Raw genomic sequence first — 24,958 nt, forward strand, 5'->3', positions numbered from 1 at the left:
TACAGACCGCGCCAGGTGACGATGCCAGAGCCCTCTACGAGCCGATTTCCGTTCGCTTCAAGTTTACGTTTACGTCTACTTGAACTTTTGTCGCTGTTATCTGAACTGAACAGCTGATTAGATAATAGCACTCAGATGCACTGATAGAAGGTAGCGAGTAGCGAGCAAAGCCAGCGCTGTTCAGCTCGTCTAGCGGTACCCCGTCCAACTACCGCACTCTCCTCTCTCTCTTTCTCTCTTTCTCTGTATCCATCGCCAACTCTTTCTTTCTCCCTCGCATGTAGCATCCTCGCGTGATATTCGCTGCCCCCGCTGCTATTTAAGACGGATATTACCTGGTGACGTCATTAAGTTTCTGTAAGACGATGCGCGGCAGCGGGTTTTGTCAAGGCAAAGCGAGCTGTGCGGCTCGACGACAGACAGAGAGCGAGGATGGCGACGCTTCTTTTGTGCGTGTGAACAACGAAGAAAGAAAAGAGCAGTCTGCAAAGTAATCGTCTAGGAATCGTCAGTAGCGCACTCATAACAATATGGACTTGATGATCGGTAAGCCTACGCGCGAAGGCGTGCGAGGCGGACGCGCTGCGTTTTCATGGGACGAAGTGAAGACGGACAAGCAGCGCGACCATTACCTCGGCCACTCGATCATGGCGCCCGTGCAGCGGCTCGGGCAGCGCGGCGACGCGCTCTGGTACGCTAGAGATGGGAAGGCGGGCGATGAGGAGAAGGATGAGGAGAGGAGCGAGGAGGGAAGGAGGGCGAGAAGGGAGACGGAGGAGGAGAGACGGCGGAGGAAAGCGAAGGAGAGGAGGGAGGTTAAGGAGGCGGAAGAGCGGGCACTGGCTGAGGCTTTGGGGATTCCGTATGTTCCCAAGCCTCGTGATGATGATAGCGATGGGGATGACAGAGTACGCGAGAAGAGCGGGAGTCGGAGCAGAAGTAGGAGTAGGAGTCCAGATAGATCGAGAAGATCCGAACCAAGACATCACAGACGGTCTGATAGCAGAGACCATGGACGCCACCGCTCAAGTCACCACAGAGCGCGGGACCGCTCAGAGGACGCTGCTGATGAAAGATCGCGTCATAGACGACATCACCACCACCACCATCGGCATCATCATCGACCTCATGAGCATCGCCACCGGTCTCGCGATGACGAAGACGCTCGTGACCGCCGTGCTGATCGTGATGTAAGAAAGCAAGATATGGTTGAAGACAGAGAAAAACCTGCTCGCAATGAACGGTCGGAGAAAAATCGAAGCGAGGTCTCGCAAAGTGCGGCGAGTGAGGAGTTCATCCATCCGTCTAGAAGACGTTTGGTGGACAGGAAATAGTTTAGAATATACTGTATTATATAAAAATAGCCCTATCTTACAAACCAACAAATGAATCTATCCAAGCTAGACTAGCAAAACTCCTCTTCTATATAAAGACTTTTCATAACTGCGCCCCTAGGGCAGGTCCGTCGACGAAGACTCCAGGCTCAGCAGTCTTTTGCTCGCTCATTTGATCTTTAGCAATAGCCGCCAGCTTATACCTCAGTCGCATCAGCTGCATGATCTCAACCGGCGTGGTTCCCTGGATCCGTTTCGCCTGGCCCAGAGTTGTCGGTTGGACTTTATTCAGGGCCGTGATTGCCTCTGTTGAAAACCACATCGGAAACTGCGAGTAATCGATTCCCGACGGCAGCTTGATCTCCTCGCTCTCCCTGAATGCTTTGATGTTTGCATTCTCGCGCCGAATTAAGTGGTAGTACTGTGCTTCGAACGCAATCTTATTCACGGTCGTTGTATCGAGCTCATCCAGTCTCTCAAAGCCGAGACCGGTCAGCATTGGTCGGCACAGTTCAGTGTGCTGCTCGACCATCTCAAACCCTGTCCGTGCACCAATACCACGGAATAGAGGGATATTCTCAATATTTGACCACGCCTTCAACGACATCTTGTTGTTCCTCAAGCACTCAATCGCTTGCTCAACCAGCTCCATAGACTTTTTCGCCCGCGCATATCTTTCCTCTGAAACTATCCCGCGCTCGTATGCCACAGGCGTCAAGCGCGAGTCTGCGTTATCTGAGCGCAAGCTCAGCCTAAACTCCGCGCGCGAAGTAAACATGCGATACGGCTCCTCCACGCCCTTTGTGATCAGGTCGTCAATCATCACGCCAATATATGCATCGCTGCGCGACAGCACAAGCGGGTCCTGGTCTTGGCTTGCAAACCCGGCGTTCAGGCCCGCCATTATACCCTGGCCCGCTGCTTCTTCGTATCCGGTCGTGCCGTTGATCTGTCCGGCCAGGTAGAGTCCGTCGATAGGCTTTGTCTCGAGCGTCGGCTTCAGCTGCCGCGGATCAACGAAATCGTACTCAACTCCGTACCCCGGCTGCGTCATCGTGACATCCTCGAGTCCCAGTATCGTGCGCAGGACTTTAAGCTGCAGATCCGCAGGCAGTGTCACGCTAAAACCCGCGGGATAGACAATATCTGTATCGAACCCTTCCGGCTCGAGCCAGATCAGATGCGACTTCTTGTCTGCGAATCTGATAATCTTCGACTCGATCGAAGGGCAGTACCGCGGGCCGCGCACGGTCTCGCGGATATGCAATGTCGTGTGTAGATTGTCGCGAATGATGTTGTGCGATGTCTCGTTCGTGCAGGTCGTATGCACCGGAATCTGGTAATCGAGAGCAACGCGATCGTGCATATAGCTGAACGGCTGCGGAGTCTTGCTTCCAGGCGCAACCGGCAGAATGCGTTTATTGATCGTCCTGCCGTCCAGTCGCGGCGGCGTACCGGTTTTCATGCGACCAAGCTCAAAGCCCGCTTCGGCCAGCGTTTCGCTAATTCCAAACGACGCGGGCTCGTTGATGCGACCGGCAGGGTAGAAGTGTAGACCGATGTGGATCTCGCCGCGTAGGAAGGTGCCGGTGGTGATGATTACTTTCTTTGTGGGGATGACCTCGCCATTGTCCAAGATGACGCCACGAATGACGCCGTGCTTTCGGCTTCCGGGGGTACTCGAATCATGCGCGTAGTGCTCGATAATAAGATCCCGGACGCTTCCTTCCTTGACCTGCAATCCGGGATAGTTCAACATCTCGTTCTGCATATGCTTCTTGTACAATTTCCGGTCAATCAGGCACCGCGGTCCCCACACCGCAGGTCCGCGGGTGGCGTTCAAAATCGAGAAATACGTCCCGCCCAAATCAGCAACCCGACCCATCACGCCTCCGAGCGCGTCGATCTCGCGCACGATGTTTCCCTTGCCGACTCCGCCGATGGATGGGTTACAGCTCGCGGTCCCGATCCCGGCGATAGACTGCGTGAGCAACATCGTTCGCGCGCCCGTCCGCGCCGCTCCGGCCGCTGCTTCGCATCCCGCATGACCGCCGCCGATGACAATCACGTCGGGGGTAGCGTCTGTTGTCGCGGCAGCGATTATTGACGCAAGGTTGTCGGCGTGCACGGAGATGCCTCGTCGTTGTTGAACGAAGCCAGAGGCATGGCTGCGCAGGCAGCTCTTGACCCCTGTCCTTTGTAAAACAAGAGTATTCCTCGTAAAGCTCATTCCTCTCCTTCTCGATTGAGCGTATTGAAGTAATCCTTCTCTTGCTTGTCGATGATGTGAGTGGATAATAAATAGCCTGTAGTTTTTCAACTTTTGGACGAATTTTTCGGGACGCAAATCGAAAACTCCCAACCGGATTTTAGCTCAATACAAATGCTACAAGCGCGGCTCTCTCGTCTCCTACGTCCAAGTGAACATCTATTTCTATAGTGATTATTTGTGCAAATAGTTATTCACTCTCGGTATTTCGTATTTGCTAGTCCTAGTCTGGAAGGTTCGATTGCTCAATTGTCTAATTGTCTGACTGCCTCCGCCCCACGGTGCCTATCAGATCTATCCGCACCCGGCAAATCAACCTCCGCCAACTCGATAATGTTTACTCAATCTCATAATTCACGAAACCAAAAAAACATGAAAAGAAGTACAGATATAATCATGACGAAAAGAAAGAAGTAAGAAAAGACAAGACCACCCACCACCTCCGCGCGCCCTGTCATAAACTCAGCCTGAAGTAGAAAAATAAATGGAAAAGAAAAACAACCTCGATAGTAAAGTAGGAGACCTACGTTATTGATACCCCATTAATAATCGTTGAAAAAAGAGAGAGAAAGAGAGAGGAAATCTCGACATAGAAAAGTTTATGATGCAAGCTGTAAACAGAAAATAATGTACAAAAAAAAGAAGAGCACTTGATAGATTTACAAGGAAGGGAAAAAAAGGAATGGAAAGAAAAGTTAGAGAAAAAAAGCTCATTCGCCCGTCGACCACATTTATGCAGGTTCATCATCCGTAAAAAAATAAAAATATAGAAAAGAAAGAAAAAAAAAACAGATCAGAGCTGCTGGGAAAAGGAAGGAAGCAAGGAGGATTTATGATGTGAGTACAACTCTAGATGCTCGATCACTGAAAGAGTGACGATCCTCGGCTTCTGCTACTACTCCGACTGCTGGCCGCCGTCCCGTTACCTGCGGCAGCCGTGGCAGCCGCGAGATCAAAGTCCATGTTGTAAACGCTGTAGCGCTTGCTAGGTTCCGTCGTCGAGATCCGGGACTGCACGGTGTTGGTGAGAGACGGCGGCGCAGACGTATGTGATTCGTCTTCGGAGGACTCAAGATCGATCAGCGACGTGGACGACACAGCAGCTGGCGTCTCGCGCAGCACGCTGTAGCCGTTGTACTCCCCTGCTGACAGTTGCTGCTGCTGTGGTTGTTGTTGTTGTTGTTGTTGCAACTGCTGCTGCTGCTGTTCGGTAAGAGTGCGGCGAAGCGGGTGGCTGCGCATGCTGTGACCATGCTTTGACTGGGGCGAGCCTCGGAATTCAGCCGAGTCAATTCCCAGCGGCTCTGACAGCACGGGGGAGTTCACAAAGCTCGAGATGTGCCGTATAGGTGGTGAATCCGACACCCGTGTCGGGGTGCTGTGGTTGTCGTCATCATCGGATTGACCCTCGTCCTCGTCGATGTAATCGTTCGCGCTATCGTGTGAGTCGTAGGTCGACGAGCGGGAGTGCTGCCAATTGATTTGGTTGGCTGGCGCCGCACTTGATCCACGCTCGAGCATCTTTGATTTCCCGTTCGCGGCAGCAGATGAACCCATTCCCGCCTGCTGATAATCCCGGACAGGTGATCCGTTTGCGCCGCTGCGCCGAGAAGGCGCTCCGAGCAATTCTTCACCAACGGCAGCGGCCTTGATGTCGTTGTAAAAGTTCCAAAAGTGCGAGTTGATGCCCTCGGCAATCTTCTTGCCCATGACAATCACCTCCTCGGCGCGAATCGGCACGTTGGGATTATTCCGCGACTCGTCGTCGTACTCAAACTCGTCGTTGTGCATCAGGTACGGCAGGTCGTCGATCGGCGCGGGACTAGACGACAGCGGATTTGGCTGCGCCCGGTCGCCGGCGGGCTTATCTGCGAGCGACGAAGTACGCGGCGGCGCGAGCGGACGACCTGACGGGGCCGTCTTGGGCGGACTCGGGAACGGGAACGAGCCGTTGAGCATGCGGCCTGCGCCGGCGGCCTTGGTTTGATTGCCGTCGTTGGTGATTGTGGTTGTGGTGCTGCTTGTTGAGCTCGAGGCAGAGGTGATGCTCTGACGGTCGAGCGACGAGCGCGCACGGACATGGGCGTTAACATGTGAAGCGGCAGTGGTCGCGGCCGCCATGGCGGAGTAAGGCTGACTGGAATGGTGGCCGTGAAGCGCGTTCGCAAAAGGCTGCTGAAGAAGTGGCACTGGCGCTGCGCGTCGGGGACGCTCTTCGTGGGCCGAGTACTGCTGCTGGAGCTGTTGGAGGTCGGCTTCTGCGCTCGCGAGCTCAGAGCGGAGCTCGAGAACACGGCGTTCCTTGGCAGCTAACAGAGTGAGAAAGTTGTCGGCGGCCTCGTCGAAAAAGACCGAGTCGCGCGCAGGCTTGGTCGGCATTTTGGGAGAGACAAAGAGATCGGGAGCTGTGAAGAGGACGCGAGATTCGTTAGAGTTTCTGTATTTTGAAATAAAAACAAGTACATGCAAAGAAACATACCGACGGAAGAAGCATCCTCAGTGATAGGAGTGGTGACCTCGGGAGGAGGCGGAGGAGGAGCGCGAGGGATAGAGAGTGATAACCGGAACGCTCGCTGACGACGACGTTCTTTGAGAGCATCGGACGGACCGGAGTTTGATCCTGGCGTGACGGCTGCGGCTGCGGACGAGGGCGCGCTGAGATCGGAGCGGACCTTTTTGACGAGCTCAAAGTTGTAGATGTTTTTGCCAGTGGTCGCGCGGAGAGAGCTGGCGCGGGCGAGCCCCGGAGACGAGACGCCGTCCATGGATGAAGATGATTCTGATACTGCTTGGTTTGAGACTCTGTGGACAACTCTGCGTCGGTGGGGTTGGCGGGTCGGAGTCTTTGCGGGGGAGCGGATACGTCTGCGCGGAGACGGGTGGGTTGAGCTTCCTCTTGAGCTGCTGCTGGCACGCGGGGTCCGATGCTTTGTGCTGCTGTTGTTGTTGTGGCTGTGGCTGTTGTTACTGTTGAGCCCTCGCCTTTTCGTGGGAGAGACAGCGACAGCGACAGGGACTAACACAAGACTAACGAGTACAAAGACAGGAAGAAGCGGAACGGCTGCGGAGAGGGCCGACGCGAGCAAGGGCACTGGTCCCGGACGCGGCGACGACGCGGACTGCGACAGCAACGACGACGTGATTCTGGGACGCGCGAAGCAAGCGGAAACTGCGTCGCGGGCGGTCGGTATGCTTGAGCCAGAGGGTATAAATAGCTACAGAGAAGAAGCAGGCCAAAGAGCAGTAGCAGCACTGTTCACCAAACTGAACCGGACGAGAGAGAAGGCAGCCGAGCGTGGTCAACCGTCCAGACAAGGACGAAGGTGCGGTCTCCCTTGCTTTGAGTGCGCGATTCGCGACCGACTCGCGGCCCTGGGCGGCGGCCCTTGCCCTGAGAGCCTATTCTGGGGCCCGGAAACCCGGCAGACCACGTGCTCGCTATTCTGGGGCCAGACGCACGCCAGCCCGCATCCACGCGCCCAACCAGCAGCAGCGACTGGGCGCGCTCGCGCAGCAAGTTTTTTTTTTCTTCCCTCCTCTTCTGTTTCCCTACAGCCTGCATCCCAAGAACCAGACTACAAAAAAGAAAAATGGCCGACGAACAGACCTTCATTGCTATCAAGGTGTGTTGGAGTTTGTTCAATTGTGAATTTCGGGCTCGTTCGCTGACTTGTCTATGTGTTGCTTAGCCTGATGGTGTCCAGCGTGGACTCATCTCCCCCATCATCTCCCGTTTCGAGTCGAAGGGGTATGTTTCTCTTCTGTGGACAATTCTTGTTATTTGTCTATAGCTCGTCTATGAACGTGACCTGGGACTGGCTACTAACTTCTTCGATCTCTGCAGATACAAGCTTGTCGGAATCAAGCTCACCAACGCTTCCGAGTCGCTTCTCCGTGAGCACTACGCTGACCTCACCACCAAGGGCTTCTTCCCTGGGTAAGCTAGAATTCCTCGAGAATTCTCAATCTATCAGCTTCTCTAACGACCATTATTCCCTCAGTCTCCTGAAGTACATGCTTTCCGGCCCCGTCTGCGCTATGGTCTGGGAGGGCAAGGACGCCGTCAAGACCGGACGTGGTATGTCTTATTTCCTTTGCATATCCCACAACGATCTCTCTTGATCTATTATACTAATAATCATCTCCCAAGTTCTCCTCGGAGCCACCAACCCCCTTGCTGCCGTCCCCGGTACCATCCGTGGTGACTACGCCATCGTAAGCTGACCTCCTTTTCCTTCATCTTCTCTCAGTGCTACATCAGTCCAATCGCTAACTCTCTCCTTTCCACAGGACGTCGGCCGCAACGTCTGCCACGGTTCCGACTCTGTCGAGAACGCCAAGAAGGAGATTGGTCTCTGGTTCAAGCCTGAGGAGATCGTCTCCTACACCCCCACCATCTTCAAGTGGGTTTACGAGTAAACGTTTCGACGTCTACTCTACCTGTCTCTTTTCTTCTTTTGTTGTATTTTAAAAAGCGATCTGTCTACATCACGTCAGTGAATGGCGGCAGTAGCGGTTTTGGTCTGTATAGATTTGCTCTGATCTGAAGGCAGATGTCGGAGAATGTGTATATCTTTTGGGATCTGCTGGTTCCCGGATGTTTGCTGGCTGGGTTGTAGCATGTCGGCAGTCCAATAAATTACAATGAAAAGGAATCGTATTATAACATATCTGTAGACTTCATCATTACTCACATTAAAGATTACGCAGAGTGCATATGAGAAAGAGCTATGTAAATTATGTGTTGCAACGACCAACCTAAGATCCAAAACTAATATGAGAAAAGAACATATGGACTGCAGCAGCTGCTTCAACGAGAAGCAAACAGGGCAATTTACGTCATTATGATAAGTATAAAAATTGTAAGTGATGTGTGATTCCCAAACCGGGGAAGTAATAAAATTAAAGGAAATGTGAATAAAACAGAATGAAGAGACAAAATAGACGGAAGAAGAATGATAAGAAAAGAGAAAAATGAAAATGAAATAGTACAAGAGCAACACTGACAAAAGAACCAACTACCTGCTTCTAGTCCTTCTCCGAACTCTCCAGTCGCATCCAACTCGCTCCAAGAAAGACAACAACTTCTGTAGGTGTTTATGATTATCTTTATTTTTCAAAATAAAATAATGAAAGATAGGAAATATCCAGCCATATTATGAGCATCAAACTCAATAACCCCCTTCTCCTATATTTTTCTCATCATTTGCATTTCTCTCTTTTCTTTCCTCCCTTCTCGAGCACACTTGCTCAAAGACTAGGCTCGTTTATTTTGACTCGGGGAAAAGCTCCTCCTTGAGTGGGACGCCCAACTTCTCGCGGATGCCAGCCAGCTCCTCGAGGTAAGCCTCGTAGTGGTGCTTGGCAGGGACCTTCAGCTTTATGGCCTCAAACACGCGGACGGCAGTGGCAAAGTCGTTGACGCGACGGGCGGCAGTGAGGGCCTTGACGATCACGGCAGGCGAGGGAACGTGGTCGTAGGAGAAGCAGTTTGTCAGAACTCGCTGGACCTCAAAGGAATCGTAGGCTTCGTCGAACTCCTTCTCGAATCTGCAGGGGTTTATATAAAGTCAGTTTAGTCCACAATCTAATTGTTAGTCGAAACTATGCTCTTAGCCCTCTCCCTGTGTGTGTGCTGCTTCAAGAGTCTGGCTAGCCATTCACGTGACTTCCACCCAGCAAGCACAATCACGGAGCCGAAATCGCGGAGAAAAGCCGCGCGAGGTCTCCGCAATCATGACACCAAAACAGCAAGCCAACCACAGCTCTCCAAATTGCAGTGCGCATCCTTCAATCCCAGCCGTCCTCCGAGGCAGACAAAAGTGCGTATGACGTTTTTCTGCCTTGGGTTTGATCTTGTCCAGGTGGAGATCTTGCTTAAGACTCGGGGATAGAGTAAATAAAACCTTCTGGACTTTGGAGAAGGGTTCTGATTGTAGATTCTGTAGCAATTCGGAGAGAGGCGGTGTGGTTGCGTAGATTGCTGAAGTGGCATGATACTTCGAGTCGAAGCAAGAGGAAAACAAAACCACGATAAGCTCTTCTAAGCGTTGCATGGAAGAGATAGCCTGTGAATCCCATTTCTCCAAAAATAAGGAAACCCAATCAGATGTAGAGTATGATGATTTTGAGACGTGAATCGGAGATGTGATGGTTACCTCTTCCCTGCTTCCAGACCCGGGTATGCAAGGATAGAAGCTCGCACGGAGAGCCAGCAACCACAGGCAAAGGAGGTGCGAATTCACATCATTCTCTTTCCACGCAAATTAAATAGTGAAGAAGATGCAAGTAATGCGGGCAGGCATAGACTCATATCTTTCGCACGCCAAGTCGAGTGGAAGCATCTGGCCAGCGAGAGCGATAGATAACGCGGAGGACGTTCGAATACAACATAAACGTCGCTTCTTTCTTTCCATATCACTGATGAAATCCTCGATGTCCCCCATCCTCAAACGGATAGCGAGACATTGACGCTCGTCGAGGAGCAAACTCAGACAGACCCAAACACAGAGACACACGGAGCGGCAAAGAAACAAGAAATCGACGGTTGGAAAACAAGATACGAAAGCACTGACCTGGCGTTGAACTCATCGTAGGACTCGTCGGCATGGGCGGAGTAGGATCGGACGGCGGCGCAGGGGACGCGAGCGCGGGAGGCGAGGACGAGTCTGTTGGCGCCAATCGGAAGCTGTCGCGCGACGGGGAGCTGTCGTCGAAGAACGGCGGCGGCGGCGGCGGAGGAGGATCGGAAGATAGAAGCCATTTGGATGCAAGTAAAATTAAAAAATGAGAGAAAAGAGGAGCAAAGGAAGAGTTTGTTCCGGGCGAGGAGATGGAAGAACCGCGAGGTGGATGGAGAGTTGGATGGGGAAGAAGAGAGGAAGGTCGAAAAAGAGATGAAAACTTCGGGAGGAGGAAAGCAGTCGAGGGACGAAGCAGAGCCCCGGCGTCGTTGACAAATGCGGACCCCGAACCCTGATTTGTCCTCGCTGCCTACGTTTGTTAGTCTTGGAGGTGGGCAGGTTTGTAGTGAAGAGGATGCAGAGTATTGTAAAAGAAGCAGACAATTAGCCAAAGCAAGGTAGAAATATCTGTATATATCCGACGATGTGAAGACACAAGACACAGCAGCATCTGCAGTTGCCTAAATATATGACTGTATCATTACTAATTCAGCAGCTAGCACGTGACTAATCTCTACTACCGCAGATTACTGCACGTGATTAGCTTAGTCATGTACGCGCTACCTAACATTCCAAATAATTTAGACCACCCGCACGCGACGAGACTCCTTCCCCACCTGCTTCGCGTCCGACCTGCTTCTCCTACTGGTTGTTGCTTATCATTTCAGCTTTTGCGCGCTGTCTCAATACACAAAACGCGTTTGTTTATACATCTAGCCTTCTGTATCTAATATCAGTGGTGTTTTACTACATCCCTGACGCGTTTTAGTTGTCTTTCATGCAGACAACGATGACTGGCCGTGAGTTCAACACCACTATCCCGAGTCAGTGACTTAACTGACCTTTTATTTCAGCATTCGGCGTGATGTATCCCGCACAAATGACGGGACCAGCTGTGCCAGGGACCCAGTTCTGCACTCACTGCTTGACACCCCACACACTCGATCGTTTTCCAATCATGATGAACAGGGCGCGCAGTTCGGCCTGTGGGATGTATATACCGATTCAAAAAATGCCTGCTGGCCCGGTGTATCCGCCAGTAATGCCACAACCCCAGTTCTACCCTCAATACCAGTAGCCCTACACCGAGAATCGCTTTCAACCCATGTTCAACGAGACGCGTAGTATGCCCCACGGGAGGCCTCCACCAAGGCGAGCTCTGCCTGCTGGCGCGCCGCCCACCACACAAACGGTGAGAGAAGTGCCACGAATCCAGCATATACCGGAGCGAGTTCAGCAAGCTGCCGCGGCGCCTACCACGTAAACGGTGGAAGAAGTACCGCAAACACATGATTCACCGGAGCAAGAGCAGCAAGCCGCCCGGCGTCTCCCACACCAACGGAGATAGAAGAAGTGCCGCCGACACTTTTTTGCTCTCAATGCTCTGAATTTCACAGTCTGAGATGCTTTCCGTTGACGAGTAGCGGGGCGCGAAGTACGACCTGTGGGAAGGCTAAACAGACCCCAGATCTTACCGCTCGCGCGGCGTCTACCCCACGAACAGTGGAAGAAGAAACTCACTCCCGCTCTCAAAGCTCTGAACCCCACAGTCCGGAATCGAGCAACGGGGCGCATAGTGAGACCAGTGGAAAGTCTTCACGGAAGCGAGATCTGCAGGATGTTTATGACATCTGGTCAGAGTTTTTGTGAAATCAGCGCACGACTGGTACGAATTTGAATACGGAAGTGTATGGTCCAGTTCTTTTCTATTTCGCTTGATTTTACGCTAACGAAAAAATCAGGAATTGCGGACGCACACAGCCGACAAAACTTTTCTGTTTGATTACCTGCCAGTTAGTTTTACTTACAATCCACATCCGCTTCCAGGCCGAGGCGACCAGGAGCTCGAAGCATTTCGCTGGGCGGCCGAAGAGCTTCTGGAAGCTCTTTGGGAAGCAGGAGGCTACCGGTTTGTCTATGACCGAACCGTCAAAGGCCCGGAGACTACCACCTTGGAGTTCTACTGCTGTCAGGATAGGACCAGAAACAATAATACGGTTGTCAAGGAGTGGCGTTGGGACGACGACATGATAGAGTGCAGCGAGGAAGGGTTGGATAGAGTCTACTGCAAAAGCAGTCTCTCGCTCGAGATCAATCTGCAGCAGCAGACAGTCCGCCTGAGGTTAAGCCACGAGCACCACGTGGGCTACGAAGATCTCAGCACCACGCCAGAGGTGAAAGATTTTGTTTATCGGAGGATCGCCGGCTTTAGTAGCACTCAAGACGATGTCAACTATGGCCTGAGAAACCATGGTGCGATTCCCGGCGCATGGTCTGTCAATGAGATGCATATCCAGCAACTCTGGCGTAAAGCAAACGAGGAAAACTGTCGGCTCCACCCCGACCCGCGCCAATCCACACTTTTGCTGCTTGAAGAGTACCCTGCATTCACAGGAAAACAATACACCGCCGACAATATGTACTGCATCGCTATCTTTAGCAATGACATCATCAGCCGGATTAAATCCACTGTGAACGAGGTTGCCATTGAGACAACCTACAAAATCAACAGAACTGATGTGGAGCTGTTTTCCATTCTCGCGGAGGTTGACGGTACGGGAATACCGGTATGCTACGCATTCCTGGAAACGCTTCCGGGACCAGATGGAGAGAGGTCTGCAGACCCAGACGCTATCACCAGTATTTTCAAAACCCTGTTTCTGGATCTCAAACAGACTGGCATCGAGCCGGAATACTTTGGCTGCAGCGAAAATCAACGCGAGCGCGCTGCGATCGAGCAAGCTTTGCCGGATACAAAGGTTCACTTCAGCTTTGTGTTTGCCAAACGCGCGCTGAATGAGAGGCTGAATGATAGAAAGAGGACATATTCGCAGGCGGACTACGATGCAAAGCAGGCGCGGCAGCTGGTTCCTAATCTGGACATTTGCTGGGGTTCAGTCTTGACACAGCGGCCATTGGGCGACCACCGTGACGGGATATGCATATGCTCTGTTAAAACGGAAGCAGAGATTGCAGGCAAGGACGACTGCCTTGAAACTGTGGCAAAGAAAGAGAAATCTGCGATTGTCAGCATGTTTACCAGGCATTACTATCTGCACCCTCTTATCCCAGACAGCAATGGTGCATTTTCCACAGCAGATGAGATTCACCGACAGTGCGCTACAGAGATGTACGACTGGTGCCGCGAACGAAATGCTTTCCGCCTCTGGGGTTACCTCTACAACAACTGGTACAAGCCCGAAGAGTGGCGGATCTGGGCGCGATCCGGAAACCCAGACGCGATCCCGATGCTGCAAACAACAACGCTGACGGACTCCGCCGGCTGGCGACGGTACAAGACAGACTATCTGCCTTGCTACCACACGCCGCGGCTTGACATGCTTACCTACATTCTCGCTAAGATGACAAGAACGATAGAAAATGATCTGCCTTTTGTGATGAAAATGGACTATCGTCGAGCGCAGCCAAGCTGGAGAGCAAAGTTCAGGAAAGAATGGTCGGCGCTAGAGGGTCGCGTTGTCGCGGACAGTGTTATTACACAACACCACACCGATACACAGAAATGGCTTTGCGCTTGCGATGACTTTCGGACCAGCCAGTTTCTTCTCTGTGAGCACCTTGTCTGGTGTTACGAGCCAGCTCCTTGGCAGGTCTTTCATCATGCGAAGCGCCAGATTTCTCTCCCTTTTTGGAAGCACGAAGGACTAGTCGGTGGTTAAGGACGAATTCAAAGTCGGTGGCGAGTTGGAGGCAGCAAATGCCGCATAGGAGGATAGTAGCTAGTCCATTTTTACAAATAATGGAGAAAGCAATAGTGAGAACAATGACGAGACTGGTAAATCAGCTCGCGATCACAAACTACAGAGCTGCTCGAGATCACCCGCGTGGTTGCGGAGTTGTTTGTTGCATTGCAAATTTCAAATACTTTTAGATCTTTCTTTCTAACTATATATCCTATCCAAATCGTCTAAATCTTCCAATTCTACCGCTCATAAGACAATTCACAATAGTTTCGCGCACCACTTGGATTCGCATCTGCCTCGACCCCCCGTGCGGCGAGACCACGTGACCCGTGACGTCTCCCGATGGAAGTTCGGGATTAGTAGTTGGAGCTATTTGATTCTGGAGTCGATATTACATGAATTGTACGCGAACGCTTTGATCGCCTTTATACTTGACAATGGTGGTCGCGCGGAAGAAAGGCCGGTTAACGGGTCTTCAGAGGGATGGTAGGTTGATTCTGTCTTTGGAGAGAGAGGGGGGGTGGGTGGAATGGTGGAAGTATGTGTGGATAGGATGATGATGCTGATGGTTGAGTGTAGTGTTGAGCATGTATCGATCTTGTCTACGTGCCATACGGGTTAAGCCTGCAGTATGTAGCTTTTCTCATACGTTTCTCAAGAACAGAGTGGGCAACTGACCAACTCATCGTATAGGAATCGCGACATAACTTCCTCCAGTTCACCAGGTACGCCATCTTCATACACCAACTCACGATCCAATGATCTAAAACTGCAGAGAACGACGACTAATAAAGAGTGTCTGCAGACTGCAATTTAGACAACACTTGACGGTGCCAAAGTCGGATTTTACTACGATCGAGTATCTTTTACGGCGGGGCCGGAATCAGTTGGAGACGTATTCGAATCCGGGGGTGCGAAATGTTGGCATTTAGATGATGATGATGAGATTACATAGTCTGTGCAAGTACTAGGGAATGACATAGTTGGGTCAGTGTGTAGACCACAGTTGTGTCTACTTTTCATGGATAACTCCACCAGCTTGTGGTGGGAGAGCAGGATGATAATAAGAACTTTTCATGTAAATATATAATGATCAAAAGACAGAAAATTTATCTATATACAGCTTAAAACTTTCCACTATTCCACTTTGCCGCATTCGCGCCCATCTCGACCGCGGCCTCACCCCAGTCCTCGCCATGGTTGTGCATCTTGCCCTCGACCAGACCCGCGCGGGCCATAGCCTGCTCCTCGGTCAAGCACGCGAGCACGCCAAAGATGACCGGCACGCCGAGGTCGATCTGCAGACGCATGAGCGCGTGCGAGACCGAGTCGCAGATATACTCAAAGTGCATGGTCTCGCCCTTGATGAGACAGCCGATGGCGACGATGGCGTCGAACGGTTTGGTGGCGGTGGTAGCAGCCGGCGGCGGGGTGGTGCTGCCGCCGGAGAGAAGGTCGACGCTCGCGGACGCGCCGGCGGTGGATGTCGAGGCCTGGATTTGCGAGGCCGCGTACATGCGCGAGACGGCGTAGGGCAGCTCGTAGGAGCCCGGGACGGTCTCGATGACGATGTTTTCGGGCTTGACGCCGAGGGCGGCGAGTTTGTCGGTCGTGCCTTTCAGGAGCGGCTGGATGACTTTTGAGTTCCAGCGGGTGTGGACGATGCCGATGCGCAGGTTCTCGCCTGGAGCGGAGAGAAAGTGGGGGAGTTTAGCTTGGGAAGGGAAGAAGATGGGAGAGGGAAGGGAGAGGGAGAGGGAGAGAGATACCGGAGAAGGTGTCAGCGATGTGGCCGGGTCCTTTGAAGTCGTATTCAGCCATTGGAGATGTAGAGGAGAAGAAGGGATGGGATTGCGGAGGGGGTGATTGGAGATGGATGAGGAAGGATACAATTTTGCGAGTGACGATGATAGCACGGATTGCCTGCAGTAGAGCATAGCTGATTGATTCATTACATAAGGCCATTAACGAAGTTCACGTGACTAGTAGCATTAGTAAGTGATTACATCACGGAGAGTGGAAGTCGCGGCTGAGAAGCAAGCGCGTCGGCGAGGCCTTGAGCAGCGACAGGAATGAAGTCAGTGAGGTGAGTTGAGTTATGTTTAGTGGGCGGATGAGGAAGAATGAGGTAGTCTTTGGATGTATTACTTGCTGTTACCTATATCTGAGACTGATTTAGTAGAAGCGGTATCTGAACAGGATGCAAACCTAGAACAGGGCAGCGGTGGTGTTAATGCGTGAGGCAGGTGCAAAAGAGATATCAAAAATGAGAGATTTATGTAGCGCAGCGATGCGATGATAGAAAACGGCGGAGATCAGGCAAGCAGCGGACACACGCACGAGCTTATTCCGGCTAGCAGCCCGCAGAGACTGTGACCAAACGACAACGGCCAACGACAACGACCGACGACGATGGCGAGGAACTGCACCGGCGGACGAGGTGTACTCGGGCAGGCAACGCTGAGGCTGAGCGCTGGTCTTCGACTCCGCCGCCTCGGCCGCGTAAAAAGGTAAAAGAAAAAAAGTCTTTTAACAGAGTTTCACGGTCGGTCTGACCCGGGCCGCGCGAGTCGCTTTTATCTTTGCGGTGAACTGCTGCCGCTGAGATTTGTACGAAACACGGACCGCAGAGCAGCTTTTAGCAGCAGCAGCAGACAGGGCTGGGTCTATTCTGACGGGGTCTTCTACCCGTCTTTCTGTGGGTTTGGGTTTGTACATGGGTCAAAATCTGCCACAAGCTCCTCGCTCACTTTCCTGTTTTATTGGTTTTAAATCATGATAACGCTGATAGAACACTGATAGATAATATAACACTGATAAATAAAATAACGCTGGGCAAATTTTCAAATAATCTGCCTTTCACTCTGCAATATTCATTCGGTTTCCTGGGTTTCCTGTGCATAACGGTGAATTTCTTCTATGCCCAAGACCTCCGCAACTAGTCTGTCATAACCTAGTTGTTGCAACGGACTTAAAACAAAGATCTATCATCATCATCATCATCATCAAGACCTCCGCATTGGCTACACCTGTACGGTGCCCTCGGGCGGGCGGTATTGTCCACTAATTCAAATGCACTAGGCTCTCGTCTTGTGCTCGATCGTAGTATCGAAGAAGTTGCTGAGTAGCGATCAAATCGAGTTCGTGGCTCGCGTAAAACGATAGGCATCGGGCCATTTCGAAGCAGACGCCAGTGACTGTGAAAGTCTGAAGGCACAAGTAATTGGTGATTCTTGATCTTTTCTTCGAGAACATGTTCACAAGGTAGGCCACGAGTTCTTGAAAATGTGCCAGAACAAAGACCAAGGGGTTTGCCTTGCGTTCATTTTGCGCTCGACCTCTTGTCTCAGCTGGTTAACCTGATTAAGAGCCTTGTGAGAAATCCAGCCGCGTACTTCGTTGTAAATTTCCATTCGCAACGGACTTGGTGTTTTCTGCCCATTCATTCAGTGACTCCACAGCGTCTTCTAGTGAATCATGTGCGGCCTCGGGGGGGCAAGAGAGAGGTCATTTTGCTGCTCAGGGACGCGTCAAATATAGACCCAGCCGACAGACAGCAGTCGCTGGGCTTGGAAAAAGGTTCTGCGTGAGTTTGATGCAGGCGCTCGGCAGGAGGGCTCGCGGACTTGCTGCTGCTCTTCCTGCCAGCCCATTCTTGTTCTCTGCCTCGTGCATAATCTGTATCCTGCTCCTATTCCCTATTGTTCTTTCTGATAGCAGTAGCTTCACTGCATCTCCTTCTTCCTCTCTCTTCCTCTGCTCGCTGCTCGGCCTGGTGCGCTGCTCTGCGGTGTTATTAGCCACCCCTACCCTCCTCCTCACGGCTCACTCAAGGCTCCAACCTGCCGGAATTGAGCTCGCTTCCGTACGTCCCTTTAAATGACGACAGCAACGATTCCTAGGAGCTCATCCTGCTGCTTCTCTGCTGCCGCTGCTGCTGCCACTACTACTGCGCTGCGCACTCAAACCGCCCGCTTCGTGACTTTCTGAGCTCCATCTGCCGGAGGACGTGCTGCTCGCTGCCGCTGTCCACTGCTCACGCTACTGCAGCCTTACGTCCTGATCTCGCATCTCATTTCTCCTGTCCTCCATTTGGCATGCCGGCCGCGTCAACTAGTCCTGTAAATCTCCCTCCTCCTCCCCTTTTCTTTAGCTTTCCCTTCCTCCCTCGCAATCAGACCGACCCACTGCGGCGACAACTCCCAGCCCCGGCCCACGCGGCTTAGCAACTCTGCTCTGCCCTTCCCTTTCCTGTCTTGTTCGTAACAAGTAGTTGAGAGCTTTTGTAAGTGTGCTGTAAGCTCTATTGACTATGCATGCGAATGAATAAATATACCGAAATATGAAATATGAAATAAACCAAGATTATAACGAAACACTGAGTACATAATGAATTCAAGCAAAGTATTATGAATATAAACTGTAAGCAAAAAATGAAATATAAAATGAAATATAAAAAAAGACAAGCTCATTATGCTAATTATACACTTGTGACAAACATCTTCGTTTGCCCATTATCTCTTTCCAGTTGCCCTAATGTAGCATGCACTTTCATCATCTCCACCTCTTTCTACTTCTCCTCTCTATCGTTTCGCGAGATCCTCAAGCACTTTTGAAAATAACGCCTTGTTCTCCAACACCATCTCGTCGCGCAACCGCAAGATCCGCTTCTTCTTCTCCATCCACACTGACTTGTCCATCCGACTGATCTCCGCAAACAGCTCGATCTCACTCTGCCCTTCCTTCTGCACCCACATCGCGTCCGCCGGAATCTGCGAGTACGCAGACGCAATCTCTTTATCGCCAATCAGCGGCACGCCGCAAATAATCGCCGTCGCAACAGACGACGACGCCTGGTTCTTCGTGTACTCAGGCGTCGCAAACGCGGGGATGATGCTAATCGCCTGCGACAGGTGCGCAAAGTACTCGGGAAACTCGAGGTTGCGGCGGTACTTGATCCGGTCCTTGATCTCCGGCGGCACATCAAGCGGATTGCCCGAGCCCACCAGATGCAAATCGGCCTGCGGCTGCGTCCGCACGTAGTGCTCAAAGATGCGCACGTAGTTTCGTCGCCAGGGCTCGAACTTGCCCGGAATCGCCGCAAACGGCTGCTGGACCTCGACCTCGCCGTCCGTCTTGGCGACCTTGAAGACTGGGTGCACGATTCGCGCGTCATACTCAACCTCCGGCGTGTTCATAAACTTCGGGAAGTTCGCGTGCACGTAGCGCTGCACGTGCGGAGCAAGCGTCACAAACTCCCACTGGCCCTTCTTCACCCACGGAATCATAAACTTGATTGCCTCCACGTACGGCGACTCCCCGCCTTCGCGCGGATCCCACTTGCTAGCCTCGTGAACAATGCACTGCACGTACGCACCCTTCTCGAGGAACTCGGCCAGCTTCGGCGAAGTCTTGCTGACGTCCTCGGGACAACTCGTCAGGAAAATGAAATCAGGCGTCTTCTTCTCCTCCACAAACCGCTCGATGTCAATCATATTCAAGCCCTTGGGCTGGGCCGCCTCGTCAAGCATCGGCCGCACTCCAAATCGCTTGTATCCTTCCGCCAGTGCCCACAGAGTCACCTCCGTATCCGGCAGATCAGACATCACCGAAAGGAACGGAAGAATGACCTCGAAATGGTACCGAGGACTGTTCACCAAGTAAATCGAAGCCGGCTTCTTGGGAGCCTTGACCTCAGCCGCGACTGGTACCGTGACAGGTTTTGCAACAGGCTCCGCAGCAACAACCGGCACTTCTTCCTTCTTTTCTTCAGCGGCAGCCGGGGCGTCCTCAAGCTTCATATCCGGTGGAACGATCTCCGTCTCGGGGTTTAGGACCTCTTTAGCCTTTGGCTCTTCAACCACCGGCTCCTGGGGCAGCTTAGCCGGCTCAGCCTCAGCCGCAAATCCGGCAGGAGCAGCAGCGGGAGCAGCGGGAGCAGCAACCGGCTCGACTTGAGCATCGACTTTAGATACTTCCTTAGCAGCAGCAGGCTTAGATTCCTCCTCAGCTTTAGGGGTCTCCAAAACAGCCGCAGGGGTAGGGGCAGTCGCTTCGACCTTCGGGGTGACTGAATCAGCGCTTGTAGTCTCCTTGACCGGCGCCGGAGGTTGTGCAACGTCGAGCCCCGGGACTTCGTTTGCAACCGCTTTGCTCTCAGTCTTCTCAGGGGGAACGAGCGCCTCTTTGTTCACAGCTGGCGCGGAAGGAGGAGCGGCATCAGCAGCTGGTTTTGGCAGAGACTCGGATAGACTTTCGTAAGACGCAGGAGCGACAGGGGCGGGCGGAGCAGGAGGAGGATAAGCAGGCGGCGGGACGACCAGATTCGAGACCTCCTCTCCGATTTTCGCCGCCGGGGTGGCAGCGGTGGTGGTGATGCTAACGCTGGTCTTGGATGACTTGTCGAGAGGGGGGCTGGCGGCGCCGTCGACGACCTGCTGGCCGAAGCGCGACTTCTGTAAAGGGGTTTTGGCCGTAGCCGAGCCGGCCGGCGCAGCCGGCTTGTTTTTGTCGGTCAGGAAAGACGGGGGGACATGTGAGCTAGGCCTGGAGGCGGAGGAGTATGCCGGGGCGACGCGGTCTTCGCGCTTTGCTGGCGGAGCAAAGAGGATGAGGAGGACGATGAAGACCGCAGCGACGCGGACGACGTTGCGGACCGTCAGACGAAGAGGGGGCATTTGGGGACGGGAGAGGGTGGATAGTGAGGAGGAGGAGGAGAGAGGGAGGAGGAAAAGAGAAGAAGAGCAGAGGAAGTGGTAAAAGAGAGGGTGGGTAGCGCTGGCTGCAGCAGCAGAATAAAATTCGAAGTTCTCGAGAAAGGCTGACCCAGGGAGAGGATGTTTGCGGGTCGACTAGGGTCAGGGTCAGGGGCGGCGAGACCGCAGGTAACCGGCCCGGTGCCAGCTCCTCTCTGCTCTCTCCGCCCACGCACCGCAGGTCGGGCCGGGGACTGTCAGAGATGAGGATCAGTGGCAACGACAGAACGACAGCTGACATGACGCCTGTCTGCGTCTTTGTTCGAAGAGCCTGGAGGTGTTTAGTATCTAGAGTCGAAGGCAGAGTACAGCTCAACAGAATGCGCTCGTAACTAGAGAGATACAGATGAACTCAGGCGCTGCATGAGCCTGATCGGGCAGTTGCGACGATACACGCTACGCTGCGAGACTGTCTACTACTGCAAACGTACGGATGCCGCCGCTGCTGCTGTCGCGCTACTTCTGTCTGGGAGGGTACGAGAAGTGGCGACGGTGGAGAGCCTGTGCTCGAGCGAGTCTAGAGATTCAGATAAGAGTCGGTTGTTTAATACGCCTGGCTGGACGACGGCACGGCTGCAAGTCCTCTGCTGGCGGGATGTGTAGATCTGCTCGGCAGCAACAAGAAGCAATAAGAAGCAACCAGATCCCTGGTGATTGAAGAGCTCTTCTGTACGGTTTGCGACGACGTACGCGACTGTTCGCATAAGGAAGGCAAACAGGTAACAACGGCCGCTGCTCAGACTTACTTATTTCCTCGCTTGGCGGTTACCCTCTCAGAGACAAACTCTAATTAGATTATGATATATATTATGTAATTTGTGCGACTGTCGAAAGCTTATTTCTGCGTGCGAGCCCAGATGGATTCAGCTTTGTTTACTTCTTTCTGCATTCGCGCGCACGTTCTCGCTCTCGTCTCCACGACGCCCGGCTGTTGACTCACGACGCCCGGGATCGTGGGGTAGTGCTGCTGTTTGATGTCTGCGAGGTGCTTTTGTATTCTTGTTATTTGCTGTAGACCTGAGATCTGCCCGGTCTCTGCTCTCTGCTCTCTCTTCGCTCTCTCCCTCTTCTGGTTGCCATCGTACGGATTTCTATTTCAGGCGCTTTCCATTCTCTTCGCAGTCCACCACACCCCTTCGACACAACATCGTGCTTATACAAAGTAAACAGCTTACTCGCTGTTCTATTTCTTATCATCTTAAATACTTTACACAAAAAACACTCCACTTTTATCTTGCGATCCCACCGCGCTGGCTATTTCGGTCACCCGGCGTCCAATATTTACATTTTTCCTCAATTCACCGCTTCTTCCGGTTAGCGTGCCTTTTCACCTCGCCGCACGCTTTCTCTCTGCCGCTTCCCTCTCTCGGCCAGGCCTACGTACTGCTTCCTTGGACTCCTACTATCAACAATCTTCTTTTGTTGTTTATTGTCCTGATTCATCCCTCCACCTCGCTCGCAACCCCTCCTCCTAGAGCAGGTCCACCATGCCGATCAAGCTCAAGTTCGCGACCGCAAACAAGTCCGCTGCTCACCACCCTGACAACTTCGACCACCCTCCTGCTGACCCCGTCCCTCTCGAGCCCTCTGATCGCGGTTTCTCCTTCGAGGCCTCGCCAACCGACGACAACCTCCAGGATCACTATGCCTCCTCCTCGAGACTGCACTCCTCCGCCCCTTCCCTGCGCGACTCCAGCTCGTCCACTATCCCCTCCTCCAACGGCCCTCTCACTCCTCCTCTCCATCACTCCCAGCGTGCCGACGACGTCTACAGTCACCCTTCTCTAGCCGACAACATGCGCTCCGCAGACTCAAACCGCAACTCCCAGCACTTCTTCGACTCCGTCGTCTTCGAGCCGCCCCAGCCGTCATACTTGTCCCAGCAAGACGACATTCCAATCGTCTCTCCTCCTGAAGCCGCAGCCTTCGTCGCCAGTCGCAAACGCGACTCGCGAGATCTCGTCGCCGCCGCCAGCCCCGGCATGAGCCCCGGCTTCAGTCCTGGTCTCTACGGCGCCGCCTCGGACGACGAGCTCCTGTCTAACGGTTTCCGTTCTCGCAAGCCCTCGTACTTTGGCGGCGACTCGCCGTCCTTTGAGAATGGCTTTGCCTCCGCAACAAATTCCACAGATATTCTCAACAAGCGGCTGCAAAGTCCCCCCGCGGCTCGGCAAGAGGCTAGCTCTTCCGTTGCAGACCTCACTCGAGGCATAAGCTCGTTTCAGCTCGAAGGCGACGATGACGAGGGCTCGCTCTCAGATAGCTCATTCACTGAAAACAACAGATCCGCAGAGCAGACGCTGACGGCGATGCACCCAAGTTACTCCCCCGGCAAGAACCCGCAGATCATGTTGCGCACAGCAACCGCGTCTTCCATGGCCGAATCCCCTACCGCTGCGTCTGCCGCGTCTGCGTCAACCGGAGTTGACGTTCCTATCGAGGCAGTCGAATTCATGAAGCGTCAGCACAGACGCGAAACTGAAGAACCGACCATTGAGCGAACGCTAAAAGAGAATCGTCTGATGACAGTGTCGGAGTTTGAAAACTATCGGCGCGCCCAGGCAGAAGCTGCCATGAACAACACCAACGACGAAAGAGAAGATGGCGCTAGTTTCTACTCTGACGAGGACGCCGACGAAGAGGAGGACCATGAAGGATATCTACCGACCGACGCCGAAAACGAAAAGAAAATGGTGGCTCAGCGACTCAAGCAGCGCCAGGAAGCAAACCTGGCCGTGTATCGCCAGCAGATGCGCAAGGTGACCGGCCAGTCTTCAAACTTACCCCTGAAATCGTCGAGCATAGACGGCTCGCTTTCGCACGGCTTTGGCACTTTTGGCAGCAGGACTGGCAGTTTTAGCGGCGACGATGACGGCGGTCTGAACGACGACGAGGGTGATGATGACGATGACGAGGAAATTCCGCTTGCTATTCTACAAGCTCACGGCATCCCCGGTCGCGGTCGTCAACCGCTCTCGCGTCCTGCCTCTGCTGCGAGAATTGGCTCGGGTCAGTACGGCGCGCCATTTGGACAGAACATGATGCAGGCGGGTGCGATTCCTTCATACCCACGCGGGATGACGCTGCCCGAGCAACTCTACGATCCTGCGCAAGACGCATCGATGATGCACAGTGCGAACCAGTCCCGGGGCTTGATCCACGAGATCCAGCGCGAGCAAGAAGCCAAGATCCAGCGGCGGACGATGCTCAACATGCAGATGAACGGCCTTGGTCTGCAGGCTCAGCCGATGATGGAACGGCCGATTTCCCCATACAGACAGACACCGAGTGCGTACATGCAACCACCTCCACAGCAATTCCAGCAGCCCCAGTATGGATATCCTGGATACCCACAGCCAAGTCCGCCGCTCTCTGTTCATCCAAACCAGCCACAGCCAAACCCTGCTGATCCAACAGCGGCTCTTGGACCAGAACTGCAGAGCCAGATGCAGAAACTTATACAGATGCAGATGCAAATGCAGATGCAGATGATGCAACAGATGATCCAGGCTAGTAATCCTTCCTACCAGCCTCCTCCCATTCTCCAGCCGGTCGCTCCGACCAACGAATTCTCACCACCGCAGGCCCCGTTCCTACAACAGCAACAGCAACGGCCAGCGTCGCCCGCGGCCAGTCTACGCACTTCCAACCAACAATTCGCACAGCCTGCTGCGAACCCGGCCAGATACCGCACTCTTTCCACTCAGCTCAGCAGTCCGAACCTCTCCGGTCTGGCCGAGCCTACTACTGCTGTTCCGCCCGTGCCGCACCCTCTTCCGCAGTCGCCGCAGCCGCCGCAGCCGCCGCAGCAAAGCCAGCTCCTCCCCCCGGTCGAAGTCGGCCCGCCTACCTCCGAGCTCGCGCAGGCCTCGATCGAGCACGCCGAGACGGCCAGTCTGGCGGGCGACAAGGTGCTCAAGCCGTCGCCGCTGATCAACAACTCGGCGCCTGAACTGGACATGAGTCGTGGAGACGACGAGGCCGAGTGGGCGCGTATACGGACACGGAAGGCGTCGTTGCGGAAGTTGTGGGAGAAAAAGAGCGGGGGCGCGCAGAATGCTGAGCCGGTTGCTGCTGAGATTGCGTGAGAATAAAAGCTTTGGGATTGATGTGAGTTCTTGTCTGCTGCGCTTTGCTTAGATATTCCGAGACTAACTTTGTATTCTGTGCAGTTTTGCCGTCGAATGTGTATTTTGCTGGACTAATAGTTACA

At 53.2% G+C, this 24,958-nt stretch overlaps 10 protein-coding genes across 10 annotated transcripts; 5 read left to right on the forward strand and 5 right to left on the reverse strand.

Moving 5' to 3' along the window:
- The first annotated feature begins 409 nt into the window (after positions 1-409).
- Positions 410-1,386, forward strand: BZA70DRAFT_112343 (kinase phosphorylation protein-domain-containing protein). Its single transcript, XM_064909421.1, has one exon. It carries the CDS (start codon positions 531-533, stop codon positions 1,332-1,334), a length of 804 nt encoding a protein of 267 aa, XP_064769742.1. The 5' UTR covers positions 410-530; the 3' UTR covers positions 1,335-1,386.
- Positions 1,317-3,794, reverse strand: BZA70DRAFT_112394 (glucose inhibited division protein A-domain-containing protein). Its single transcript, XM_064909422.1, has one exon. The coding sequence runs from the start codon at positions 3,562-3,564 to the stop codon at positions 1,438-1,440; it is 2,127 nt and encodes a 708-aa protein (XP_064769743.1). The 5' UTR covers positions 3,565-3,794; the 3' UTR covers positions 1,317-1,437.
- A 670-nt stretch (positions 3,795-4,464) lies between these two features.
- BZA70DRAFT_266129 (uncharacterized protein) lies at positions 4,465-6,368 on the reverse strand (the record flags this gene model as incomplete). The annotated part of the gene is made up of 2 exons (XM_064911008.1): positions 4,465-6,008; positions 6,083-6,368. 2 exons carry the CDS (start codon positions 6,366-6,368, stop codon positions 4,465-4,467), a joined length of 1,830 nt encoding a protein of 609 aa, XP_064769744.1.
- A 751-nt stretch (positions 6,369-7,119) lies between these two features.
- On the forward strand, positions 7,120-8,468 carry BZA70DRAFT_274918 (nucleoside diphosphate kinase). Its single transcript, XM_064912055.1, has 6 exons — positions 7,120-7,226; positions 7,293-7,351; positions 7,448-7,540; positions 7,605-7,681; positions 7,754-7,818; positions 7,894-8,468. The coding sequence occupies exons 1-6, from the start codon at positions 7,194-7,196 to the stop codon at positions 8,020-8,022; spliced, it is 456 nt and encodes a 151-aa protein (XP_064769745.1). The 5' UTR covers positions 7,120-7,193; the 3' UTR covers positions 8,023-8,468.
- BZA70DRAFT_274920 (cytochrome c oxidase subunit VA-domain-containing protein) lies at positions 8,469-10,520 on the reverse strand. The gene is made up of 2 exons (XM_064912056.1): positions 10,179-10,520; positions 8,469-9,153 (listed from the first exon to the last, which is right to left on the reverse strand). Exons 1-2 carry the CDS (start codon positions 10,364-10,366, stop codon positions 8,871-8,873), a joined length of 471 nt encoding a protein of 156 aa, XP_064769746.1. The 5' UTR covers positions 10,367-10,520; the 3' UTR covers positions 8,469-8,870.
- A 1,398-nt stretch (positions 10,521-11,918) lies between these two features.
- On the forward strand, positions 11,919-14,250 carry BZA70DRAFT_112439 (uncharacterized protein). Its single transcript, XM_064909423.1, has 2 exons — positions 11,919-11,974; positions 12,029-14,250. The coding sequence occupies exon 2, from the start codon at positions 12,314-12,316 to the stop codon at positions 13,964-13,966; it is 1,653 nt and encodes a 550-aa protein (XP_064769747.1). The 5' UTR covers positions 11,919-11,974; positions 12,029-12,313; the 3' UTR covers positions 13,967-14,250.
- Positions 14,251-14,292: 42 nt separating this feature from the next.
- On the forward strand, positions 14,293-15,102 carry BZA70DRAFT_274926 (uncharacterized protein). The gene is made up of 4 exons (XM_064912057.1): positions 14,293-14,476; positions 14,570-14,619; positions 14,684-14,715; positions 14,796-15,102. Exons 1-4 carry the CDS (start codon positions 14,428-14,430, stop codon positions 14,920-14,922), a joined length of 258 nt encoding a protein of 85 aa, XP_064769748.1. The 5' UTR covers positions 14,293-14,427; the 3' UTR covers positions 14,923-15,102.
- Positions 15,103-15,114: 12 nt separating this feature from the next.
- On the reverse strand, positions 15,115-16,708 carry BZA70DRAFT_298773 (6,7-dimethyl-8-ribityllumazine synthase; the record flags this gene model as incomplete). The annotated part of the gene is made up of 2 exons (XM_064914624.1): positions 15,115-15,669; positions 16,667-16,708. 2 exons carry the CDS (start codon positions 16,706-16,708, stop codon positions 15,115-15,117), a joined length of 597 nt encoding a protein of 198 aa, XP_064769749.1.
- A 1,411-nt stretch (positions 16,709-18,119) lies between these two features.
- BZA70DRAFT_112563 (uncharacterized protein) lies at positions 18,120-20,914 on the reverse strand. The gene has a single exon (XM_064909425.1). It carries the CDS (start codon positions 20,665-20,667, stop codon positions 18,574-18,576), a length of 2,094 nt encoding a protein of 697 aa, XP_064769750.1. The 5' UTR covers positions 20,668-20,914; the 3' UTR covers positions 18,120-18,573.
- A 1,173-nt stretch (positions 20,915-22,087) lies between these two features.
- BZA70DRAFT_112560 (uncharacterized protein) lies at positions 22,088-24,864 on the forward strand. The gene has a single exon (XM_064909424.1). It carries the CDS (start codon positions 22,233-22,235, stop codon positions 24,831-24,833), a length of 2,601 nt encoding a protein of 866 aa, XP_064769751.1. The 5' UTR covers positions 22,088-22,232; the 3' UTR covers positions 24,834-24,864.
- The last annotated feature ends 94 nt before the right edge of the window (positions 24,865-24,958 follow it).

The sequence above is a fragment of the Myxozyma melibiosi genome, assembly GCF_037950935.1.
Source record: "Myxozyma melibiosi strain Phaff 52-87 chromosome Unknown BZA70scaffold_2, whole genome shotgun sequence".
Lineage (NCBI taxonomy): Eukaryota > Fungi > Ascomycota > Lipomycetes > Lipomycetales > Lipomycetaceae > Myxozyma > Myxozyma melibiosi.